Raw genomic sequence first — 24135 nt, 5'->3', positions numbered from 1 at the left:
ACAGTTTGGCATCAGTTATGTCGAAGGAGTTGCCAGTCAGCGCAGGACTGTCTTAGGGACTCCAGCTCTGGATTTTCCCTGGAGATTTACTGCTGAAGTCTTCCCCATGAGATAAGGCAGTGGAGGTTTGAGATCAGAGTTTTACTTCTCCTAGGTGAGCTTCCAACCACGGATGACAAGCCCCACCTGTCCGAAGCGACTTGTTTTAAGGTGCCAGTAACCCACCTTTGCCCCTGTGTAGAAACGGTTCTGCTGGGCTTAATAGCTAAGCCACACAAGAGGCCAGGAGCTGGACTTAGTTGTCAGAGGCTACTGGAGATGCACGCCATCGGGAGCATTTAATTGGTAGTGGAGATCATCCGCACTTCCTCCCCCCTCTGGCTATAACAACCTTAAGGAACCACATTTCCCCACTGCATCTTTTGATATACATATGACAAATAAAGCTAATAATTTTTTTAAAATTTTATTTTTATTCAATATTAAACTGGCCTAGGCATCGTGTAATTTACATAAAGATTACCTCAGTTACGTAGGGGTTCTTTTGTCTCCCCAAATAAGAAGCAATTCTCTTGTGCGTGAGCAGCCCGACTGGCCATTTCATTGTCATTTCTGTCCATTGTCTGCCTACAGCTGAGAAGTGCTGCAATTATAACGACTATGGTGACTCGGTCGAACTTATACCAAGCTACTGCCAGACACTCAAAGGTAAGTATTGCATCTTGATGTGTTTGTGAAGTGGATCATTCTACAGGGAGGAAAGCATATACGTAGTAGAACATTACAGCAACATACAGTGCAGTCCCTTCAGACCACAATGTTGTACTAGCCCTTTAACCTACTCTAAGGTCAATCTACTCTCACGTAGGCCTCCATTTGTCTATTATCGGTGTGACTATCCAAGAATCTATTAAATATCCCTAGTGTATCTGTTTCTATCACCATCCCTAGCAGGGTGTTGCACACACCCACTAAACTCTGTAAACAAAAAACACACCTGACACCCCCTCTCCAATCATCTTAAACTTAAAACTCCCTTGTGCATTCGTCCCTCCCCACTGTTCTCACTACTGGCACTTGTTGCAAATGGAACAAGTGCCAAACAACCTCCCTCACTATCATTCAGGGCCCCAAACAGTCCTTCAACGTGAGGCGACACTTCACCTGTGAGTCTGTTGGGGTCATCTACTGTGTCCGGTGCTCCCGGTGTGGCCTCCTGTATATCAGTGAGACCCAACATAGATTGGGAGACTGCTTCGCGGAGCACCCACACTCTATCCGCCAGATGAAGTGGGATCTCCGGATGGCTACTTCCCATTCCCATTCTGACATGTCAGTCCATGGCCACCTCTACTGCCACCCTCAGGTTGGAGGAGCAACACCTTATATTCCATCTGGGAAGCCTCCAACGTGATGGCATGAACGTCGATTTCTCGAGCTTCCAGTAATGGCACACACCCAATTCCCCTTTGCCACTCCCCATTCCCATTTCCCCCTCTCACCTTGCCTCCTTACCTGCCCATCTGTAAGGGGAAGGTGCTCCCTCTGGTGCTCCTCCCCCTTCCCTTTCTTTCATGATCTTCTTCCCGCTCCTATCTGCTGCAGCCCTTTATCTCATTCAGCAATCAACTTCCCAGCTCTTTACTTCACCCCTCCCCTCCTCCCTGTTTCACCCATCACCTGCCACCTTGTTCTTCTTCCTCACCCCTCCCCACCTTTTTACTCTGACTACTCATCTTTTTTCCTGTCCTGATGAAGGGTCTTAGCCTGAAATGTCACCTGCTTATTCCTCTCCATAGATGCTGCTGAGTTCCTCCAGCATTTTGTGTGTTTTGCTTTGGATTTCCAGCATCTGCAGATTTTCTGATGTTTGTGGTCTTAAAATTATACCTTCTTGTATTAGACATTTCTGCCCTATCCAGTCTATCTGTGCCTCTTGTACACCTCGATGAAGTCACCTCTCATCCTCCTTCACTCCAAAGAGAAAAACCCTGGCTCACTTAACCTGACCTCATCAGACATGTTCTCCAATCCAGGCAGCATCCTGGTGAATCTCCTCTGCACCCTCTCCAATCCAGGCAGCATCCTGGTGAATCTCCTCTGCACCCTCTCCAATCCATGCAGCATCCTGGTGAATCTCCTCTGCACCCTCTCCAATCCAGGCAGCATCCTGGCAGATCTCCTCTGCACCCTCTCCTAATCCAGGCAGCATCCTGGCAGATCTCCTCTGCACCCTCTCCAATCCAGGTAGCATCCTGGCAGATCTCCTCTGCACCCTCTCTAATCCAGGCAGCATCCTGGTGAATCTCCTCTGCACCCTCTCCAATCCATGCAGCATCCTGGTCAATCTCCTCTGCACCCTCTCTAATCCAGACAGCATCCTGGTGAATCTCCTCTGCACCCTCTCTAATCCAGACAGCATCCTGGTGAATCTCCTCTACACCCTCTCTAATCCAGGTAGCATCCTGGTGAATCTCCTCTGCACCCTCTCCAATCCATGCAGCATCCTGGTGAATCTCCTCTGCACCCTCTCCAATCCAGGCAGCATCCTGGCAGATCTCCTCTGCACCCTCTCCTAATCCAGGCAGCATCCTGGCAGATCTCCTCTGCACCCTCTCCAATCCAGGTAGCATCCTGGCAGATCTCCTCTGCACCCTCTCTAATCCAGGCAGCATCCTGGTGAATCTCCTCTGCACCCTCTCCAATCCATGCAGCATCCTGGTCAATCTCCTCTGCACCCTCTCTAATCCAGACAGCATCCTGGTGAATCTCCTCTGCACCCTCTCTAATCCAGACAGCATCCTGGTGAATCTCCTCTACACCCTCTCTAATCCAGGTAGCATCCTGGTGAATCTCCTCTGCACCCTCTCCAATCCAGGTAGCATCCTGGCAGATCTCCTCTGCACCCTCTCTAATCCACGCAGCATCCTGGCAAATCTCCTCTGCACCCTCTCTAATCCAGGTAGCATCCTGGTAGATCTCCTCTGCACCCATAATTAACATTATTTGGCACCCCTTCACCACAGTACAAGAGGAGATAGATTTACGGTTAGAGGTGAAAGGTTTAATATAAACGTGAGGGACAGCTGTTTCTCACAGAGGGTGGCAGATATGTGGAGTGGGATGCCGGTGGATATGGTTGAGGATGGTACATTTTAAGAAGTATGTGGATGTGTACACAGAAGACAAGAGTTTAGCAGGATATGGGCCAAGTACTGGGCAATGAGGTTAGTTGGAATATGCATCTTAGTCAGCAAATGCAAATATAAATAATAACGAGAACATGAAATAACAAGATTAAAAATCCTTAAAGTCAGATCATTGGTTGTGGGAACATCTCAGTGGATGAGTGTAGTTACCCCTTTTTGCTTAAGAGCCTGATGGTTGAGGGGTAGTAACTGTTCCTGAACCTGGTGGTGTGGGATCTGATGGTTGAGGGGTGATAACTGTTCCTGAACCTGGTGGTGTGGGACCTGATGGTTGAGGGGTGATAACTGTTCCTGAGCCTGGTGGTGTGGGACCTGCTGGTTGAGGGGTGATAACTGTTCCTGAAGCTGGTGGTGTGGGACCTGATGGTTGAGGGGTGATAAGTGTTCCTGAACCTGGTGGTGTGGGACCTGATGGTTGAGGGGTGATAACTGTTCCTGAACCTGGTGGTGTGGGACCTGATGGTTGAGGGGTGATAACTGTTCCTGAACCTGGTGGTGTGGGACCTGATGGTTGAAGGGTGATAACTGTCCCTGAACCTGGTGGTGTGGGACCTGATGGTTGAGGGGTGATAACTGTTCCTGAACCTGGTGGTGTGGGACCTGATGGTTGAGGGGTGATAACTGTTCCTGAACCTGGTGCTGCAAGCTCTGAGGCTCCTGTACCTTCTACCTGATGGCAGCAGCAAGAAAATAGCATGACCTGGATAGTGGGGATCTCTGATGGTGGATGCTGTCTTCCTACGATGGCATTTCATGTAGATGTGGTCAATGGTTAAGAAGGTTCTACCCGTGATATACTGGGCTGAACCCACTACCCTCTGTAGGATTTTCTGATATTAACAATCATTATTTTGCTTTACTGTCGTGTACTTGAGCTAATCATATTATCCTTTCTATTAACCTCATCTTGTCTGTGTGCTTAGGGATGATTAAAGATGAGAGGATATTTCCTGCTAAGGATAATCGTTGGGTCTCCCTAGCCAGCTGCCCTCTCATACCAGATGATAAGCACTTGGAGCGGATATTTAAAGCATGTTCTCTGTGTCTGCTGACTGTGCCCGCTGCAGAGAGGAATCGTCCACTCACCAGGAGCGGCAAGCAAGGTAACGCTCCAGCTTTCTGTGTTGAAACCCTGCACGTGCAAGACGAGGCGGGTGGGATCAGAGAGGTCCTCACAGACCAGAGGAAATAAAGCTAAATAAATAGATAGCTAAACGAATGAATAAATGGTTGTTGGCTCTATTTGTCATGTGGACATCGAAACATGGAGTGAAATGGGTCGTTGGTGACAAACCAAATTGGTGAGGAATGTGCTGGGCAACCTGCAAATGTTGTCATGTTTCTGGTGCCCACAACTCACTAACCCTAATCCATACGACTTTGGAATGTGAGAGGAAACCCTGGTGGTCACAGGGAGAACGTACAATATCCTTGCAGAGAGCAGCAGGAACCAAACCCAAAGTCCTACAAGTGCCGCTGTAATAGATAGATAGATACTTTATTCATCCCCATGGGGAAATTCAACTTTTTTCCAATGTCCCATACACTTGTTGTAGCAAAACTAATTACATACAATACTTAACTCAGTAAAAAATATGATATGCATCTAAATCACTATCTCAAAAAGCATTAATAATAGCTTTTAAAAAGTTCTTAAGTCCTGGCGGTAGAATTGTAAAGCCTAATGGCATTGGGGAGTATTGACCTCTTCATCCTGTCTGAGGAGCATTGCATCGATAGTAACCTGTCACTGAAACTGCTTCTCTATCTCTGGATGGTGCTATGTAGAGGATGTTCAGAGTTATCCATAATTGACCGTAGCCTACTCAGCGCCCTTCGCTCAGCTACCGATGTTAAACTCTCCAGTACTTTGCCCACGACAGAGCCCGCCTTCCTTACCAGCTTATTAAGACGTGAGGCGTCCCTCTTCTTAATGCTTCCTCCCCAACACGCCACCACAAAGAAGAGGGCGCTCTCCACAACTGACCTATAGAACATCTTCAGCATCTCACTACAGACATTGAATGACGCCAACCTTCTTAGGAAGTACAGTCGACTCTGTGCCTTCCTGCACAAGGCATCTGTGTTGGCAGTCCAGTCTAGCTTCTCGTCTAATTGTACTCCCAGATACTTGTAGGTCTGCCAACCACTCCGTAACCATTCTGCCCCTGTCAGCTGCACAGTACATCCAGTCAAAGGCACTCCTACGGTCCTAAATGATTCCTTTTCATCAGTATAGCCTTCAACTGGAGTACTGTTTACACTTACGGGCTCCACACAATAGAAAGAACATGTTTGTGTTGGAAAGAGTGCAGAGGAGACTGGCAGTATGTTCAAAGTAGATATATATGTCATCATATACAACCCTGAGATTCATTTTCCTGTGGGCATACTCAATAAATCCTGAATAGAATAATAATCATAATAGAATCAATGAAAGACCGTACCAACTTGGGCATTCACCAGTGTGCAAAAGATAACAAACTGTGTAAAAACAAAAAGAAAGGAATGATAACAATACATAAATAAGAAATAAATATTAAGAACATGAGATGAAGTGAGTCCATAGGTTGAGGGAACATTTCAGTGATGGGGTGAGTGAAGTTATCCCCTTGGTTCAGGAGCCTGATGGTTGAGGGGTAATAACTGTTTATGAACCTGGTGGTGTGAGTCCTGAGGTTCCTGTACCGCCTACCTTATGGCAGCAGCAAGAAGAGAGCATGGCCTGGGTGGTGGGGGTCCCTGATGATGGATGCTGCTTGTCATTAAATCGTACGCATGTATGCCACCAAACGAAACGTTTCTCGGGGACTAAGGTGCACGAAGCAATACATATAACTCAAACACATAACACATATAGTAATATTACCGCAAACAAATAATAAAAATGTATTCCAGAAGATTGAAGCTTAGCATAAGGCGCATTTGCAATACCAAGTTACAAAGTAAATGGTATAACACTACTGGCATTTCGTATGTGATGAGACTTGGGTGGTGCAGGGAGTTCAGTCGTCTCATGGCCTGGGGGAAGAACAGTTCTTGTCCTAATGCCATGGTACTTACTGCTTGATGGTGGGGTGGGATGGATGCGAGGGATCATTGTCATCAGATGTAATGCCAAGTTATACAGGATAAAAAGTCTTGAGCCATGCCCCCAATCTATACAGCACTGACCATTTGAGGGGGTATATTGACTCTCATTCCTGATGGACTGGAATGGGGGAATTGAAGGAAGCTATTTTCCATTCACTATGTTTATTATCTGTGTAAGAATCCTCAATTAATAATCGGCTTGTACTTGTTGTCTGGGTCATGTAAGTAATAGACACTTGGTCAGGATAACTGAAAGCAGTTGAAGCCCAAGTCTACTTCAGAGAGAGTTGCAAGAAATGTTTTTGGATCTTCTGCACATAATTGGTAACCATTTCCTTTTACCAGAGATCCAATTTAATGAGGAAAATCGCAACTTGTTTTTTGAAATCTGCGGTGTGCAGCGACTTTCCAATTGCATCACTGTAGAAACTCAGACTGAGGATTTGAGACCTTGTCCTCGTGTCCAGAACTTTGTCCGTTCTATAACTCCGTTCATCCAGAGGTGGTTCTGTCACCGCACTGACTTGTATGAAGAACTACAAGGCAATAATATTGTTGCAACTCTCAAATCTATGGCCTTCTACCAGGTAAATATTCCGATTACGACGGCATCAATGAAGTACTTGTACCTGGGGTCCCTTTAAATTGGTGAGGGATTTCCCAGTCAGGGTTGTTAGCCCTGAGCTGAACCCCCAAACATGGAGAACAGGTGGGTCACTCTTAGTCTGGCCTCTACCCTTTGACCTGTTTGGCATGAGTGACCCTACCAAGAGCCAAAGCCCCAAGCCCTGACTCCAGCCTATATCGCTCTCCGGGTCATTGAGACGTGCAAGCCTCCAAAACTATGACAAGGTGGAGATTGAGGTAAAACAATAACATAATTCAGTGAAATGTGACAGCTACAGAGAAAGTGCAGTGTAGATAAACAATAAGATGCAGATCCATAATGAGGTAGATTGTGACATCAAGAATCTGTCTAGAAGCTGTTCAATAGTCTTAACAGTGGGGCAGAAGCTGTCCTTGAGCCTGGTGGTACGTGCTTTTCAGCTGTTTGTATGTTGTCTATTGGAAACTGATGTCCTAGCAGCTTACTACAAGTATTGGCTATTCTTTGAAATGTGCAATAAAATTCTATGCATCAGCCTGAAAAAGCAGAAAGGATTTTAGTTTAGAGTGTTTTGGATCATTGTGTGCAGATGTGGTTGCCCCTCTACAGGAAGATGTGAAGGCTTTGGAAAGAATGAAGGAAAAGGTTTACCTGATCACTGCCTAGATTCGAGGGTTTGAACTATAAGGGAAGTTCAAGTTTAATTGTCGTTCAGCCATATATGAATACAGCCAAATGGAACAGCGTTACTCCAGGGCCAAGGTACAAAACACAGTACCGACAGTCACACACAACACAAAGCACAATAAGACAGCAGTAAAATACAGAAAAATATATAGTCCAAGTCCCTGAGTCCATGAACGTTGCAGCGGTCTGCAGTCTAAACATATTACAGCTTGTCTTCTGCTGAGTGAGTACTGGAGAGTAGCTCTGATACCTTTCTCCTGGGCGGGCTGCAAACAGGTGACACCGTGGTTTGAGGCCTAGTTCTCACTACGACTGAGATGTTGGACAAACTTGGGTTGTTTAAGAGTTCAAGAGCTATGAGGTAACATTGCAGCTCTGTGAAGCTCCAGTTCAACCACACTTGGAGTACTGGTTCTGGTAGAAATTGAGATTCTATTTGTCATCTCAGTTTCCAGTTGTACTTGATTGGAGTTGTCCACCAGGCCCAATAAGGATAACTGATTCAGGATTGAGTTCAAGAGTCACAAACACTCTGGTCAGACCACACTTGGAGTATTGTGCTCAGTTCTGGACACCTCAATATAGGAAGGATGTGGAAACTTTCGAGAGGTGCTGACGAGATTTACCAAGATGCTGCCTGAATTAGCACATCTTATGAGGACAGGTTGAGTGAGCTCGGGCTTTTCTCTCTGGCTCGAAGGAGGATGAGAGGTGACTTGACAGAGGCGATAAGGGTCATAGATTGAGGGGGCCGCCAGATACTTTTCCAGGGTGTAAATTGCTAATATGAGGACCCCAGGTTAAGAGCCCCTGATCTAACGGACGTGAGGAGGTCTATCACCCATGACTGTGTATTTGTGAAATGTGGAGATGGGTTGCATATTAATGCTGATATTTGTATCTGATTACTACTTTAGGTTGGTAAGCTATATCTCTATTATCAACTGTCCTTGCCTGATGCTAAGCCCGTGTTTGAGAAAGATGATATTGTTTGTCACCTGAAGAATAAGAAGACCTTTTATATTCAGAAAGATCAGATCAATTCACATATCGATATCTGCAGGTAAACAATCTTCTCTATTAAAATAAAAAATATTTCAGATGAAAGTAATACTCTGACATATATAACTATTCCTTCATGAAATGTGGTTTAAAAGAAGAAGCATCTTGTTGTGGTTCCAATCACAGCAATGGCTTAACACGAAAGACCTCACAGCTCGGTGAAGTATGGCTGAAGTCACTCCAACTTGGGAACACAGTGTGCCGAGCAGACTTGCGCATTTCCATAGAGCAATGATCAATCCTTTTTCTCTTACTCAGCCCAGAATCCTCCATTTTTCTTACATCCATGTGCATATCTAGGGTCTTTTAAATGTCCTTAATGTATCTGCCTCTACCCCCAACCCCAACAGTGCAATCCACACTCACCATTCTCTGTGGTAAAAAAAAAAACTACCTCTGACATCCCCCCTGAACTTTCTTCCACTCACCTTAAGTGGATGCCCTTTGGTATCTGCTATTGCTATAATCTCAAGCAAGTCGCCTCACATCCTCTGTCACTCCAAAGAAAAAAGCCCTTGCTCACTCAGCCTTTCCTCTTAAGACTACATCCTGGTAAGTCTCTGCACTCTTTCTAAAGCTTCCATATCCTTCCTGTAATGAGGCAAACAGAGCTGAACACAGTGAGGTCTATCCGGAGTTTTAGAGAGGTGCAACAATACCTTGCAGCTCTTGAGCTCCCATTTCCCAACCAACGAAGGCCTACACACCATACTCCTCCTTCAGCACCCTATCAACTGGCACAGCAGCTTTGAAGGATCCATGGACTTGGACCCCAGGATGATAGGCAAGTCCATGGAAGGGAGGCTTGTTTCTGTGATGTACTGAGCTGTGTCTACAACTCTTAGATGACATGAAATCAGTACAGTACAAAAATATTAAGCATTACTATGAATTACAAAATAATTAGACCTTAAGACATAGGAGCAGAATTGGGCCATATCTCACCATAAGCCTTGACACCCTTACTAATCAAAAACATATCAACCTTGTTGGATCTCTGTTTATTTTCTGATCCTTGGTGTTCTTCCAGGAGTCAGGAACAGCAAGCAGTCTTAATTCCAAGATTTCAGTTTATTTTGGAGTACAAACAAACATACAAATATTAAGCAAACAAAATAAAAAGCTGAGGATCGATGCAAGGACAAAGGAATAAAGAAGTCAAGATGCCGAGATGGTTGTGAAAAATCCCTTCTATAGATAAGTTAAGAAATTCCTTGGATTCTTTTTGACACCTTAAATACCGGCTGGGTAGCCTCCAACGTGATGGCATGGCCTCCTCTATTGTCAAAATGAATCCAAACTCAGGTTGGAGGAACAACACCTTATATACCAGCTGGGTAGCCTCCAACCTGATGGCATGAACATTGACTTCTCTAACTTCAGTTAATGCCCCTCCTCCCCTTCTTACCCCATCCCTGACATATTTAGCTGTTTGCCTGTTCTCCATCTCCCTCTGGTGCTCCCCTCCCCCTTTCTTTCTCCTGAGGCCTCCCGTCCCATGATCCTTTCCCTTCTCCAGCTCTGTATCCCTTTTGCCAATCACCTTTCCAGCTCTTGGCTTCATCCCACCCCCTCCTATCATTTTGCATTTCCCCCTCCCCCACTACTTTCAAATCTCTTAGTATCTTTCCTTTCGGTTAGTCCTGACGAAGGGTCTTGGCCCGAAACATCGACAGCGCTTCTCCCTATAGATGCTGCCTGGCTTGCTGTGTTCCACCAGCATTTTGTGTGTGTTGTTGTTTGAATTTCCAGCATCTGCAGATTTCCTCGTGTTTGCTAATAGACTACATATTAAAACAAATACGTCATGTGGGTAATATGCTAATACTTAGCCAATGAAAAGTGATAAACCGTTAGTTTAGCTGCTATATCAGTTTCTGCCAGTGAGTGGGGATGAACCACCACGTACTGTGAAAAATACATTAGTTTGTTAAAAAGTACAAATCTTATATTAAAAAAAAGTTGATTTCCAACCCAACAACGTCCACTTTAAATGTGCCCTATGACTTGAACTAAGGCAACAAAAATGGAATGAGGAAGTAGTGTACATGGGTTTGTGGACTATTCTTAAATCTGATGGTGAAGAAGTTGTTCCTAAACTGTTGAGTGTGGATCTTGAGGCTGCTTATGGTAGCTCCTCTCCAGAGAGAAGATAGGGTGAGACTAAATGTTTAAAAAAACAATCCCACCTCCTGGAAAATTCATAAAATAAAAATAAGCAACTGTGAAGTGGGGTTTGAAGCTTTGCTCTTACCTTTAATGTAATTGTTATTCCATTATTTTTCTAGAGAGATTGTAACATTGTTTAGTCTTGACAATAAGGAAGTTGAAAAGGATCTGGAACGCTTCCTACAAAGTCTCATCTCTTGCTTTGAGGTAATTTTTCTGTGTTCATGTGAAAAGAGGACAGGCTTCAATGAAAATTACGACTTATTTACTGTGCAAATGTCTTATTTATTGAGATACAGTGAGGAATAGGCCCTTCTGGCCCTACGAGCCACACCGCCCGGTAATCCCCCGATTTAATCCTCGCCTAATCACGGGGCAATTTACAATGACCAATTAATCTACCAACCGGTACATCTTTGAACTGTGGGAGGAAACCAGAGCACCCGGTGGAAACCCAGGAGAACATATAAACTCCTTGCAGGCAGCGACGGAAAGTGAACCCAGATTGCCTGTAGTGAGAAATGTTGTGCCAACCACTATGCTACCTTGCAGCCCTAAGCACGTATGTATAGCTAGGGTGCCTGAGACCTCTGCATAGTAGAACGTTTGTCAACATGGAGCAGAGATGGAGTTTAACAAAACTGATGGGAGTAAAGGATGTTGGGAATGGTGAGGGTGGAGTGCCGCTGGAGGGGTGTGGGGTGGCAGAGAAGGAATGTCAGGGGATGGGGGGTCACGGGTGCAGACACACCCAGCCCTGAGGCACCAGGCAAGGTCATTTGATACCAAACAATTGGTTTATTCTTCATTACAGAGTGTCTCTCTGGTGCTTCTCATTCCCTGCTCTCTCCCTTCCCCTTTTCCCAACCATGATTCCCCTCTCCCTGTCCCCTTCCCACTCTCAGTCCACAGTAGAGACCCAGATCAGAATTAGGTTTATCATCACTCACATTGTCATGAAATTTGTTTCTGCAAAAACAAAAACAAATTTCATGACATATTTGAGTGATGGTATGGGTCTCTATTCTGGACTGAGAGTGGGAAGGGGCAGGGAGAGGGGAATCATGGTTGGAAACTTTAGAGATGGCCTGTTTTAATTCGGTGCTCCTGATAGGCTGGTTATTTACCCAATGTGTTTTAAGAGAAGTACCTTTCCGTTCCATTTCTAGGAATCCTTCAGCAGTGGGTGACAAATGATAGCTGTGGCTTCATTGCTGATGGAATCATAGAACTGGATCAAATGAGATTAAAAGAAAGAGATGAGTTTTATTTCTCACATGTACATTGAGACATACTGTACAGTGAAATGTGTCACCCAGCTTTTGGCACCAACACAGCCTACTAACCCTAACCCGTACGTCTTCGGAAAGTGAGGGGAAACTGGAGCACCCGGAGAAACCCCATGTGGACACGGGGAGTACGTGCAAATTCCCTACATTCAGCGGTGGGAAGTGAACCCAGATCAGTGATTTCCGGCACTGTAAAGCGACTGAGCCAGCCCCAGACTACAGTGCTGCCCATCAAAGGAACTCTTGCTGCACTGTGATACAGTACAACAGAACACGTGATGTGCGGAGAGAGACGCCGTTGATATTTCAGGTGGATAGGTTTTGTCAGAAATATTCAGCAGGAATAGCGACGCAATGTGCAGAAGTTCGCTGATGACACGGCCATAGTGGGGTGTGTCAGGAATGGACAGGAGGAGGAGTATAGGAAACTGATACAGGACTTTGTGATATGGTGCAACTCAAACTACCTGCGTCTCAATATCACCAAGACCAAGGAGATGGTGGTGGACTTTAGGAGATCTAGGCCTCTTATGGAGCCAGTGATCATTAATGGAGAATGTGTGGAGCAGGTTAAGACCTACAAGTATCTGGGAGTACAGTTAGACGAGAAGCTAGACTGGACTGCCAACACAGATGCCTTGTGCAGGAAGGCACAGAGTCGACTGTACTTCCTTAGAAGGTTGGCGTCATTCAATGTCTGTAGTGAGATGCTGAAGATGTTCTATAGGTCAGTTGTGGAGAGCGCCCTCTTCTTTGTGGTGGCGTGTTGGGGAGGAAGCATTAAGAAGAGGGACGCCTCACGTCTTAATAAGCTGGTAAGGAAGGCGGGCTCTGTCGTGGGCAAAGTACTGGAGAGTTTAACATCGGTAGCTGAGCAGGCTACGGTCAATTATGGAAAACTCTGAACATCCTCTACATAGCACCATCCAGAGACAGAGAAGCAGTTTCAGCAACAGGTTACTGTCGATGCAATGCTCCTCAGACAGGATGAAGAGGTCAATACTCCCCAATGCCATTAGGCTTTACAAATCAACCGCCAGGACTTAAGAACTTTTTAAAAGCTATTATTAATGCTTTTTGAGATAGTGATTTAGATGCATATCATATTTTTTACTGAGTTAAGTATTGTATGTAATTAGTTTTGCTACAACAAGTGTATGGGACATTGGAAAAAAGTTGAATTTCCCCATGGGGATGAATAAAATATCTATCTATCTATCAAAATACTGGAGGAACTCAGCAGGCCAGGCAGCATACTTGTGGAAGTTTTGGGTTGAGACCCTTCATCGGACATTTCTGATGAAGGGTCTTGGCCCACAGTGTCAACTGTTTACTCTTTCCCACACAGATGCTGGCTGGCTTGCTGAGTTTCTCCAGCAGTGTTTGTGTCTGAGCAAGATCGAAGGTGTCCTTCAGCCTGCTGGTACACCCTTTCAGGCTTTTGTATCTTTGGCCGATGCGAGAGGGGAGAGGAGGGAATGTCTGGGGTGGGTGGGGTCTTTGATTATGCTGGCTGCTTTTACTGAGGCAGGGAGAAATTGAACAGAGTGTGGAGGGGAGGCTGGTTCCTGTGTGCTCAGGAACGGGAGGTAGTTGTGTGGCAATCTGGGGCCCGTGTGGAACAACTCGGTCCACGTCAGATGTCAGAAGCATTACAGTAGATGAGATTTGGATGATACAGTAGTCATTGTAGTGGTTAGTGTAATGTTATTACACTGCAAGCTGTCTGTAAGGAGTTTGTGCGTTCTTCCCATGACCGAGTAGTTTCCTCCTGGTGCCCTGGTTTCCTCCCACATTCCAAAGGTGTACGGATTGGTAAGTTAATTGGTCACGTGGGTGGCGAATGCTTGTTAAGCTGGAAGGGCCTGTTACCATGTATCTCTAAATAAAATGTTGAAAAGACAAATAGAGACCTTTGTGCCAGAATTTCTCGGGTGCTAAGGTTACGCAGCAATCTGAGGACCTGGTTGCTTGTTGGATCATTTTGCTTGGATTTAGTTTGTAATCTCTTCCACGCCCAGGATTCAAAAGCACTGCAGAAGCTGTTGAAGAAGGAAGATGTTGCTGAGTTGCCCGAAGGCGAAGAGGAGTGGGAAATACCTCTGGCAGCCGAGATAAAAGCAGAGCCACGATATACAGGTGAGGGCGGGAGCGGATCAGAAATCTTCCGACTTGCTAATCATCCGTGGTGTCTGTGTCTATGTCACAATGCAGTATCTCTGCATCAGAGGACTTCCTAATTGTTTCTCTATCAGGGACACAGCATTACAGCACAGTAGCAGGTCCTTCAGTGCCAAACTGTTAATTCTGCCTACCCCCATCTACCTGCATACCCCTCCCATCCACGTACTTATCCAAACTTCCCATGAATGTTGAAATCAAACCCACATCCACCACTTCCGCTGGCAGCTCGTTCCACACTCTCAACCCCCTCTGAGTGAAGTTGTTCCTCCTTCGGTTGCCCTTAAATCTTTCACCTTTCACCCTTAACCTTTAACCTACAACCTGCATCAGGTCCTGTTGAACAGTGACACCTTTTCTGTTGAGTTTAATGGTCAGCTACGAGCATGTACAAATCATTTATTATAGTGTTATGTTTTGTTTGCTTAAAATTTTAAGTGATTTTTTTTAACCTTGTTTGATTTTAATTGCGACGGAAGTTTTCTGAATGACAGAAAAACCAGTTCATTTTCTATAGGCAAGGCCAGCTGGATGTGGTTTGGCAAGTGTTGGGTTTCTTTTTCAATATGGACCGCTGTCCTCTCCTATCAGATTCCTTCCTCTCCAGCCCTTCACCTTTCCCACTCACCTCGGTCCCCTCCTCCTTCCCTTTTTCCCACAGTTTACTCTTCTCCTATCAGGTTCTTTCTCCTCCAGCCCTTTACCTTTCCCACCCACTTGACTTCACCTATCACCTTCTAGCTATCTGCCTTCCCCTCTCTCTCGCCCCACCCCCACCACCTATTCTGATGTCTTCCCCCTTCCTTTCCAGTCCTGAAGAAGAGTCTCAGCCCAAAATGCCAACTGTCTATTTATTTGCATAGATGCAGCCTGACCTGCTGAGCTCCTCCGGCATTTTCTCTGTGTCACTCTAACCCTTCCCTCCCACCACTAATGCATCTGCCTCTCCCTCCCACCACTCTTATGTTTAAAAATAAACAAGCTACCGCTGACATCACCGCTGTACTTTCCTCCCAAGTGATGTCCCATTGTATTTAGTGCAAGTCCGTGCACGGTGAGGGGCAATGAATGAATGGCTAGTCGGTTTAGGTAGGTGCGGGGTCCTACATGGGAAAACTGCAAGTAATGTTCTCAATTTCCTTTATCAGAGAAAACAGCCACTCACATGCAAGTGCAGACTCCAGTCGGTACCGAAAACCACAAGAACAAAGACAACAGTGCTGGTGGAGAGCAGACGCTGGCCAGCTGGCCTCCCAAGTCATCCCTTTACGCTTATCCTGACGCAGTACCAAGTAAGAGAGATTTCTACTCGAACAGTTACGGGGAGGAGAGATCAGGGCCGGTATTCACCTTCCTTTTTACAAGTGATGCTAATGAGTTGTGATATCATTATACAGCTCTTGTTAGTTGAGTGGTAAGATTGAAATCAGGTGATCGCTTAACTCAACACTGGGGGTGAGACTTTTTTTAAATACAGAAGGGGCAGCTTGGTAGTATAGCAGTTAGCAGAATGTGATTACAGCACTGTCTGTAAGGAATTTGTATGTGCCTCAGTTCTGACTGAGGCTGCCCCCGGTCCTAGACACCCCACTGTAGGAAACATTCTCTCCACATCCACTCTCTCTAGGGCTTTCAGTATTCGATAGGTGTCAGTGAAATCTCCCCTCATTCTTTTAAACTCTGGCACATATACGCTGAGAGCCATCAAACGTTCCTCCTACATTAACCCTTTCATTCCTGGGATCAGTCTTGTGACTGTTCTCTGGACCCTCTCCAATGCCAGCACAGTTTTTCTGAGGTCAGGGGCCCAGAACAGCTCACAACAGCCTGAACACTGCCTCAGGTTACATCCTTGATTTTATATGCTAGTTCACTTGAAATGAATGCCAACGTTACATTTGCCTTCCTTGCGTTAGAGTGTGCTAGACCGGTACTCGCTGGACTTCAGAAGATCGAAGAGTAATCTAATTGAAACCTGCTGAATATTGAAAGGCTTAGAGTCAATGTGGAGAGGATACTTCTTATAGTGGGGGTGTCTAGTATTTTACCATTGTGGTAATGACTAATTCTGTCTAATGAACAAAATACTGTGAATATTTCTGTCAGTGTGGTCTGTGTTTCAGCCTCTCAGGTACGTCTGCTTCTGGTGAGGCTTCTCTGTAGCTGTATTCAGAGTCAAGAGAGAGCAGGTGGAAATATTCCAGTCAATCCCATTTCCCAGCACTTGGCCAATATCCCTCTAAACGCATCTTATCCACATAGTTCATCTTAAACATAGCTAACTCAGGCAGCTGGTTTCATATAGCAATCACCCACTGTGTGTAATTAAAAAGAACTTCTTCTCAGGTTCCTATTAAACCGTTCCTCTAACCTTAACCCTATTCTCCAATGCTGGATAAAACACTCCCTCTACCAGTGAGACTGGCAGGTCTGTGAACAAAAAGCCACTGGGGAATTTGTATATCTGGTCCCTCTGTTATAAAGTTTCCTTCAGTTCCTTCATCTGTGCCTTGGTATAAGGTCAAAGAGCACTCCAGCACAGAAACAGGCCCTCTGGCCCGTCTAGTCAAAGTAAATTTATTATAAAGGTACACGTAGGTCACCAGATACAACCCTGAGATTCATTTTCTTGTGGGCATACTCAATAATTCCATAATTGAATAACAACTGTAACAAAATCAATGAAAGACCCCACCAACTGGCTGTTCAACCAGTGTGCAAAAGACAACCAACTGTGAAATAAAAGAAAGAAATAATAAGAAGAAATAAATAAGCAATAAATAAATATCAAAAACATGGGATGAAGAGTCCTTGAAAATGGGTCTATAGGTTGTGGGAGGAACATTTCAGTGATGGGTGAAAGTGAAGTTATCTCCTTTGGTTGAAGAGCCTGATGGTTGAGAGGTAATAACTGTCCCATGCCAAGCTGTTACTCAGCCTAGTCACACTGAGTGCTGCTCAGTAAAGCGAGTTACGGACTGTTACTTTGGGGTTATTAGACCTCTATTTGTCGTCTTCAGACAAAGCAGTCGACGCCGTGATGAGGATGTGGCCGCCTCCTGCACCCCCATCTGATTCTGTTGATAAAGCCGATAAGGTGCCTTCCGGTAGCCACCAGCACCCTCCTGGTCACCAGCCGCCTCCTCCACGCACAGGTGAGTCGATAAAGCAGGAAAGATCATACCCACTGCTACGGACATCCAGAAATAATCTGTGCACGAGCTTCACCTTCCTTCGCAATTTTTTATTGCTTGGTTTACAAGCTCCGTCCCTCTCAGGCGGGACACGTTAACTTCTGTTCCCACTCCTGTGCAACTGACCTCTGGTGTTCCCCAGCCAGGCAGCACCTCTTTGAAGGCCTCACTCCCTTCAACAAATGATCTCCCCTACCTCTGTGATAACTCAATATCGTGTTCCGTCGGCCCTGGCCCCTTACACCTCTGACCTCTCACTGTCAGTCAGTAGGGCTCCAGCTCTGGAATTTCCTGCCCAAACTTCTTTCCTCCTTCACATACGCACATGCACGTATGCACCTACATGCGCTCCATCTGTGTCTGTCTGTCTCTCTCTCTCACTCACTCTTCCCTCCTCCCTGTTGATGGTTCTGTCCAAGTTATAATCTGAGGGCTGAGGTCTGACTTGTGAGTTACTGTCTGAGAGCTGAAGGTTCTGGTCAGTAACATATGTTACTTTCTCATCCAGCTGGTCAAAGTAACGTTGGAGCCACAAGCCCGAAGCCCAGTGCAGATCAAACCCAGCCGCTGGAGCTACAGAACAGCCAGAACCAGCTCTCACACACAGGTAAACCATCGCTCTCCGCTGTCCTGCGACACTCCCCTTTGGGAGTTAGAGGTACTGTATTCCTTTCTTCAAGTAGTGAAAAGAGAAAGTCTTGCATTTCCATCAAAAATCTGTAAATGCCAGGATCTGAAATAAAAACTTCTCAGCAATTTGGGCTGCATACAGGGAGAGGAAAATACCCTTTTTTTTGGTCAATAAACTTCATCAGAACTGGAGAATTCAGAATTCAAACATAAACACAAGATTGAGCAGATGCTGGAAATCCAAAGCAACACTCACCAAACGCTAGAAGAACTCAGCAGGTCCGGCAGCATCCGTGGAGGGGAATGAACAGTTGTTGTTTGGGGCCGAGACCCTTGTTCAGGAAAGGAAGGGGGAAGAAGCCCAAATATGAAGGTGGGGGGGAATAGGAGGGAATGGCAGGTGGTGGGTGAGACAGGGGCCGGGGGGAGCTCTTGTTTGCATTCCAGATTCTCAATCGTTTCTTCAACCTGCTCCACTCTGTATTTTTAACTTTTTTCAACACTCTTGGTAAAGAGAACGTTTGAATTCCTGCAGGAATTAATGAAGAATTAATTAACATAGTAAGTACTGGTAGGTTATGAAAGCCCGAAATCAGACATCCAAAGTGAAAAGCTGCTGGAAATCTGAAGATCTGAAAGGACTTGTACACCGAAAAGGAGAAACAGTCTGTACGTTGGGGTGAAGACCCTTCACTGGAAAAGTGGGAAAACTTGTTTAGAATAAACACAAGAGATTCTGCAGATGCTTGAAATCTTGAGCACCACACACAAAATGCTGGCGGTCAGACAGCATCTATGGAAATAAATTAAGAGTCAATGTTTCGAGCCGAGATCCTTCATCCAAAAAGAAATATGCTGTCTTAGGGAGCTGGAGGGAAAGTTTGCCCAGGCTGGATCTTTGGTCCCTGGACCACAGGAGAATGAGGGGTCACCTCAGGGCTGTGTCCCCTGCATCTCGTTGGTTGTTAATGCAAATGCTGCATTTCACCGTGTGTTTCTACGTACATGTGATAAATAAATCATGTGAGCTACTTACTGACTTCAGGAGCAGGGAACCAGAGGTCCATCAACCAGTCCTCATTGAGGGATCAGAGGTGGAGAGGGTCAGCAACTTTAAATTCCTCAGTGTTATCATTTCAGAGGAGCTGTCCTGGGCTCAGCACGTAAGTACAATTACAAAGAAAGCATGGCAGCACCTCAACTTCCTCAGGAGTTTGCAAAGGTTCGGCATGACATCTAAAACTTCGACAAACTTCTACAGATGTGTAGTGGAGAGTATATTGACCGGCTGCATCACAGCCTGGTATGGAAACACCAATGCCCTTGAACGGAAAATCCTACAGAATGTAGTGGATATAGCCCAGTCCATCACGAGTAAGGCCTACCTGAGGATTGAGCACATCTATACAGAGTGTTGTGGGAAAGCATCATCCATCATCTCGGACTCCCACCACCCGGGTCGTACTGTCTCTTCATGCTGCCATCAGGACCCACACCACCAGGTTCAGGAACAATTTCTACCGCTCAATCATCAGGCTCTTGAACCAAAGGGTATAACTTCACTTACCCTTTCACTGAAATGTTCCCACAATCTATGGACTCACTTTCAAGGAACCTTCACCTCATGTTATCAATATTTATTGCTTATTTGTGTATTACTATTTCTTAATTTTTGTATTTACACAGTTTGTTGTCTTCTGCACTCTGGATGATTGGCCAAGCTGATGTGGTCATTCATTGATTCTATTATGGTTATTATTGCGTTATGGATTTACTGTGAATGCCCACAAGAAAATGAATCTCAGGGTTGTATATGGTGACATATATGTACTTTGAACATTGAACTTTGGAATGTATCTGAACATTATGAGGGGTATGGATGAGGTGGAACGTCACAGTCTTTTCCTCAGGGTCGGGGGTCCAGAAGTGGAGGGTGTAGATATAAGATGAGACGAGAGGATTTTAAAAGAGACCGAAGAGGTAATGTCATTCCACAGAGAGAAGTGAGCACCTGAAGTGAGCTGCCAGAAGAAGTGGTTGAGAAAGGTGTAATGGCAGCATTTAGAAAGGTGATGCTTGGAGGTTTATGGGCCAAGTGCAGATAAATGAGACTAGCAGGGAGGATGCTATGTCAGCATGGAACAGTTGGGTTTCTCTCTGCTGTATTGCTCTGTTTTAGAATATAGTAAAGCACATCATAGAAACAGGCCATTTGGCCCACAATGATGTGCCCAGCTTGTTTTCCCCAGTGTCAGCACCCCCACTGGAACTACAGCCTCTCTTGGCCTCCAGCCCATTACAGAAGTGCCCTTTGTATTTGCTGTTTTGTTCCCCCCACCCCCGTAATTATAAAACAGCTTTCATTTCTGCTGATTGTTATGGACCATCAACGCTGTCCTTTCCTCCACAGACACTGCCTGACATGATCACTGGTTTCACTTGCCTTTCTTTAGACCGTAAGTCATAGGAGCAGAATTAGTCCATGCGGACTGTCGAGTCTGGTCCACCATTTCACCACGACTGATTTATTATTCTTCTCAGCCCCATTCTCCTGGCTTCTCCCTGAAAAATCAAGAACCCATCAACATTTGCTTTAAATACGCCCAATAACTTGGCTTGCTCAGCCGTCTGTGGCAACAAATTCCACGGATTGCTACCCTTTAGCTAAAGAAATTCTTCCTCATCTCAGTTCTAAATGGACATCCCTCAGCTTTGAGGCTGTACCCTCTGGTCCCAGACTCTTCCACTATAGAAAACATTTTCTGCACTAGGTCTTTCAATATCTGATAGGTTTCAATGAGATTCTCCCCTCATTCTTCTAAACTCCAGCACCTACAGACCCTGAGTCACCAAACACTCCTCATACTGTATTCATACCCTTTCATTCTTGGGATCATTCTCATTAACCTCCTCTGAATCCTCTCCAATGCCTGCACATCTGTTCTTAGATAAGGCGCCCAAAACTGCTCACATTACTCCAAGTGAAGTCTGACCAATGCCTTATAAAGCTTCAACATTACATATTTGCCTTTATATTCGAGTCCTCACAAAATGAATGCCAACATTGCATTTGCCTTCCTCACCACCAATTCAACCTATTAGTTAACCATTAGGGAATCCTGCACAACAACTCCCAAGGCCCTTTGTACCTCTGATTTTTTAATTTCCTCCCCATTTAAAAAATAGTCCACGCTATTATTCCTTCTGCCGAAGTCCATGACCATATGCTTCTCTGCACTATACTCCATCTGCCACTTCTTTTCCCATTCTCCCAATCTGTCTCTGTCCTTCTGCAGACTCCCTGCTTCCTCAACATTACCTGCCCCCACCTGTCTTCATATTGTTGGCAAACTTGGCCAGAAAGCCATCAATTCTTCCATCCAAATCATTGACGTATAACATAAGAAGTAGTTCCAACACAGACCCCAGTGGAACACCACTAGTCAGGAAAGACCCCCCTTTATTATCACTCTTTCCCAACTTCCAGTCAGCCAATCTTCTATCCATGCTAGTATATTTCTTGTATTTGTTAAGAAGCTTCTTGCGTAGCACCTTGTCAAAGGCCTTCTGAACGTCCAAATATGCAACATCCACTGACTCTCCTTTGTCTGCTCTGCCTCTTATTTCCTCAAAGGTGTGTCAGGCAAGACGTCCCCTTTAGAAAATCATGCTAACTCTGACCTTTTCCAAGTACCTGGAAAGCTCATCCTCAACAATCGATTCCAACATCTTCCCAACCACTGAGGTCAGACCAACCGGCCTGTAATTTCCTTTCTTCAGCCTCCTCCCTTCTTAAAGAGTGGAGTGGCATTTTAAGACGATTGGAGGAAAGCGTAGAGGTGGATGTCAGAGGGAGTGTGGGTGAGTGGAATGCACAGTCGGGTGATGGTAGAGACAGATGTGTTGGGGACATTTAAGAATCTCTTAGATGGGCACATGGATGAAAGACAAATGGAGAGCTGTGTGGGAGTGAAGGGTTAAATTGATCTTTAGAGTATGTTTAAAAGGTCAGCACAGCATCATGGGCTGAAGACCCTGTACTGCTCTATGTTCTAACACTGCATCCAAATACACAGCTCTCCCCACACCTTTGTAAAAGTGCCTTAACCATAACACTGATCCTACACACCACCACCTTCTTGGGGAGACTGAAATGGATGGTGCTGGCTTGGTCAGTGACCATGAGTTACTTGTGCCCCAGTTTATGTCAACAGAGGAAAGGCCATTCATCAGCTAGTTCTCCTGTTTGTCTGTAGAGCTGTATCTTTGTTCAGGTGTTTGGAAATATATTCACAGGCTTCGTTTACTTTCTACAGCCCATGCTGATCCACCAGCAACCCCGGAACCAAAGGTGGATTCCTTCCAGACCAAACCAGCTCACCTGCAGCCCACGGACAACAAGACGGGAGATGGTCTGCCTGCTGATGATGACAAACACTCCGGGTAGGACATGGCAACTCGTTCCGTCATTATGCATGCCACACTGTAGGAGAGTCTAATCTCAAATTCTGATTTATTTATCACGTACAGTGAAATGCCTTGTTTGCTTTAACTACCAGCATGTTCTAGGGGCAGCTCCATTGTTGCCACACATTCCAACGCCAACATAGCATGTCCACAACATTCAACAGAACCACACAAGCAGAAGTGACAGGACAAAACCAGAAAATGACAACATAAGCCCCTTTCCCATCCTCCCTCCCACCCACCCACAAGCACACACAGGCCTGATTTGTGCCATCGCCTGGCCTTTCAGGGAAGATCTGATCTTTGTGTTGAGCGTGTTCCAGAGTGCAGCAAAATCAAACCAAGAGTGAATTTTTCAGATCAGAGTGTCCCGTGTCCCAGCAGGAAGCACTTCCACTAATCATACTCTTAAGGTCTCTAAAGGTCAGTTTTACACCCTCAATGTCGCAGCCAGCATTAAATGACCTGGGAGGTTGTAGTGAATTTTCCACTCTTTCCTCTCAGTCCTGTTGAAACTTACTCTCAGTATTCATTAAATTCCTTTCACTTCTATGGACTATATAACTCAATTTCTCAGTATTATTTATTTTTTAATTTGTTTTCTTTAGCACGTTGGGTGCTAATAAGACCACAAGACTTGGGAGCAGAGTTGGGCCATTCTGGCTCATCGAGTCTCCTCTGCCAGTTCATCATGGCTGATCCATTTTCCTCTCAGCGCCTGTCTCCTTCCTCATTCCCCCCCACCCCCAGATCCCTTCATGCCCTGACTAATCAAAAATTTATCAATACCCAATGAGTTGGCCTCCACAGATTCACCATCCTGTAAAGAAATTCTTCCTCATCTCCATTCTAAATGGACGTCCCTCTATTCTGAGGCTGAGTCCTCCGGTCCTAGACTCCCCACCACCGGAACGTCCTCTCCACATCTACTCTATCGAAGACTTTCAACATTTGATAGATTTCAATTAGATCACCCCTCATTCTTCTGAATTCTAGTGACCCAGAGCCATCAAACGCTCTTCATATGACAAGCAGTTCAATACTGGAATCATTTTCATAACCCTCCTTTCTTAGATAGAGGGGCCCAAAACTGCTCACTGTATTCCACCTGAGGCCTCACCAGTGCTTATAAAGCCTCAACATTACATCCTTGCATTTATCACTCTTTATCTATAGTTTTCATAAATTCTATTGTATTTTGTTATTTTCCTGTCAGGATAGCTTACAAAGAAATACATCTTAAGGTAGTATATGGTAACGTATACAAGCTTTGGTAATAAATTTACCTTGATTTTGTCTTTGAAATTTCCTCCTTCCACCTTTTAGCAATCAGTCTGTTACAAATCACAACCTGATGCTCCGAGGTTCTCTCCTCTCCTGCCCTTTGGTCCACCATCATAGATCTGAGCACCTGGCTTACCACATCCCCTGAGTTAGGAGTAGCTTCAGAACTCTCCTCACCAGTTGTCTCTGCCACCTTGACCAAGGCAGGCAACTGATCTCATTCCAGGTCCTCGTCAGCAGTCTTGGGCCCCATTTCTAAGAAA

The 24135-nt window shown here is 45.3% G+C and overlaps 1 protein-coding gene across 3 annotated transcripts in view; it reads left to right on the top strand.

Annotated features, from left to right (window-relative positions):
- The window catches only part of LOC140714828 (uncharacterized), a 153999-nt gene that overhangs the window by 128683 nt on the left and 1181 nt on the right, over positions 1-24135 (top strand). For 2 of the 3 annotated variants that reach the window (XM_073026466.1, XM_073026465.1), the window contains 10 exons: positions 634-708; positions 4133-4312; positions 6648-6889; positions 8514-8659; positions 10947-11034; positions 14138-14255; positions 15446-15589; positions 17318-17452; positions 18000-18098; positions 22438-22564. In XM_073026466.1, coding sequence (XP_072882567.1) covers positions 634-708; positions 4133-4312; positions 6648-6889; positions 8514-8659; positions 10947-11034; positions 14138-14255; positions 15446-15589; positions 17318-17452; positions 18000-18098; positions 22438-22564 — 1354 coding nt within the window. Of the gene's footprint in view, positions 1-633; positions 709-4132; positions 4313-6647; positions 6890-8513; positions 8660-9688; positions 10916-10946; positions 11035-14137; positions 14256-15445; positions 15590-17317; positions 17453-17999; positions 18099-22437; positions 22565-24135 lie in introns of those variants that run through there. The other variant, XM_073026467.1, reaches the window with a different exon arrangement.

The sequence above is a fragment of the Hemitrygon akajei genome, chromosome 22 (assembly GCF_048418815.1).
Source record: "Hemitrygon akajei chromosome 22, sHemAka1.3, whole genome shotgun sequence".
Classification (NCBI taxonomy): Eukaryota; Metazoa; Chordata; class Chondrichthyes; order Myliobatiformes; family Dasyatidae; genus Hemitrygon; species Hemitrygon akajei.
This window is presented reverse-complemented; position numbering and strand designations above follow the sequence as displayed.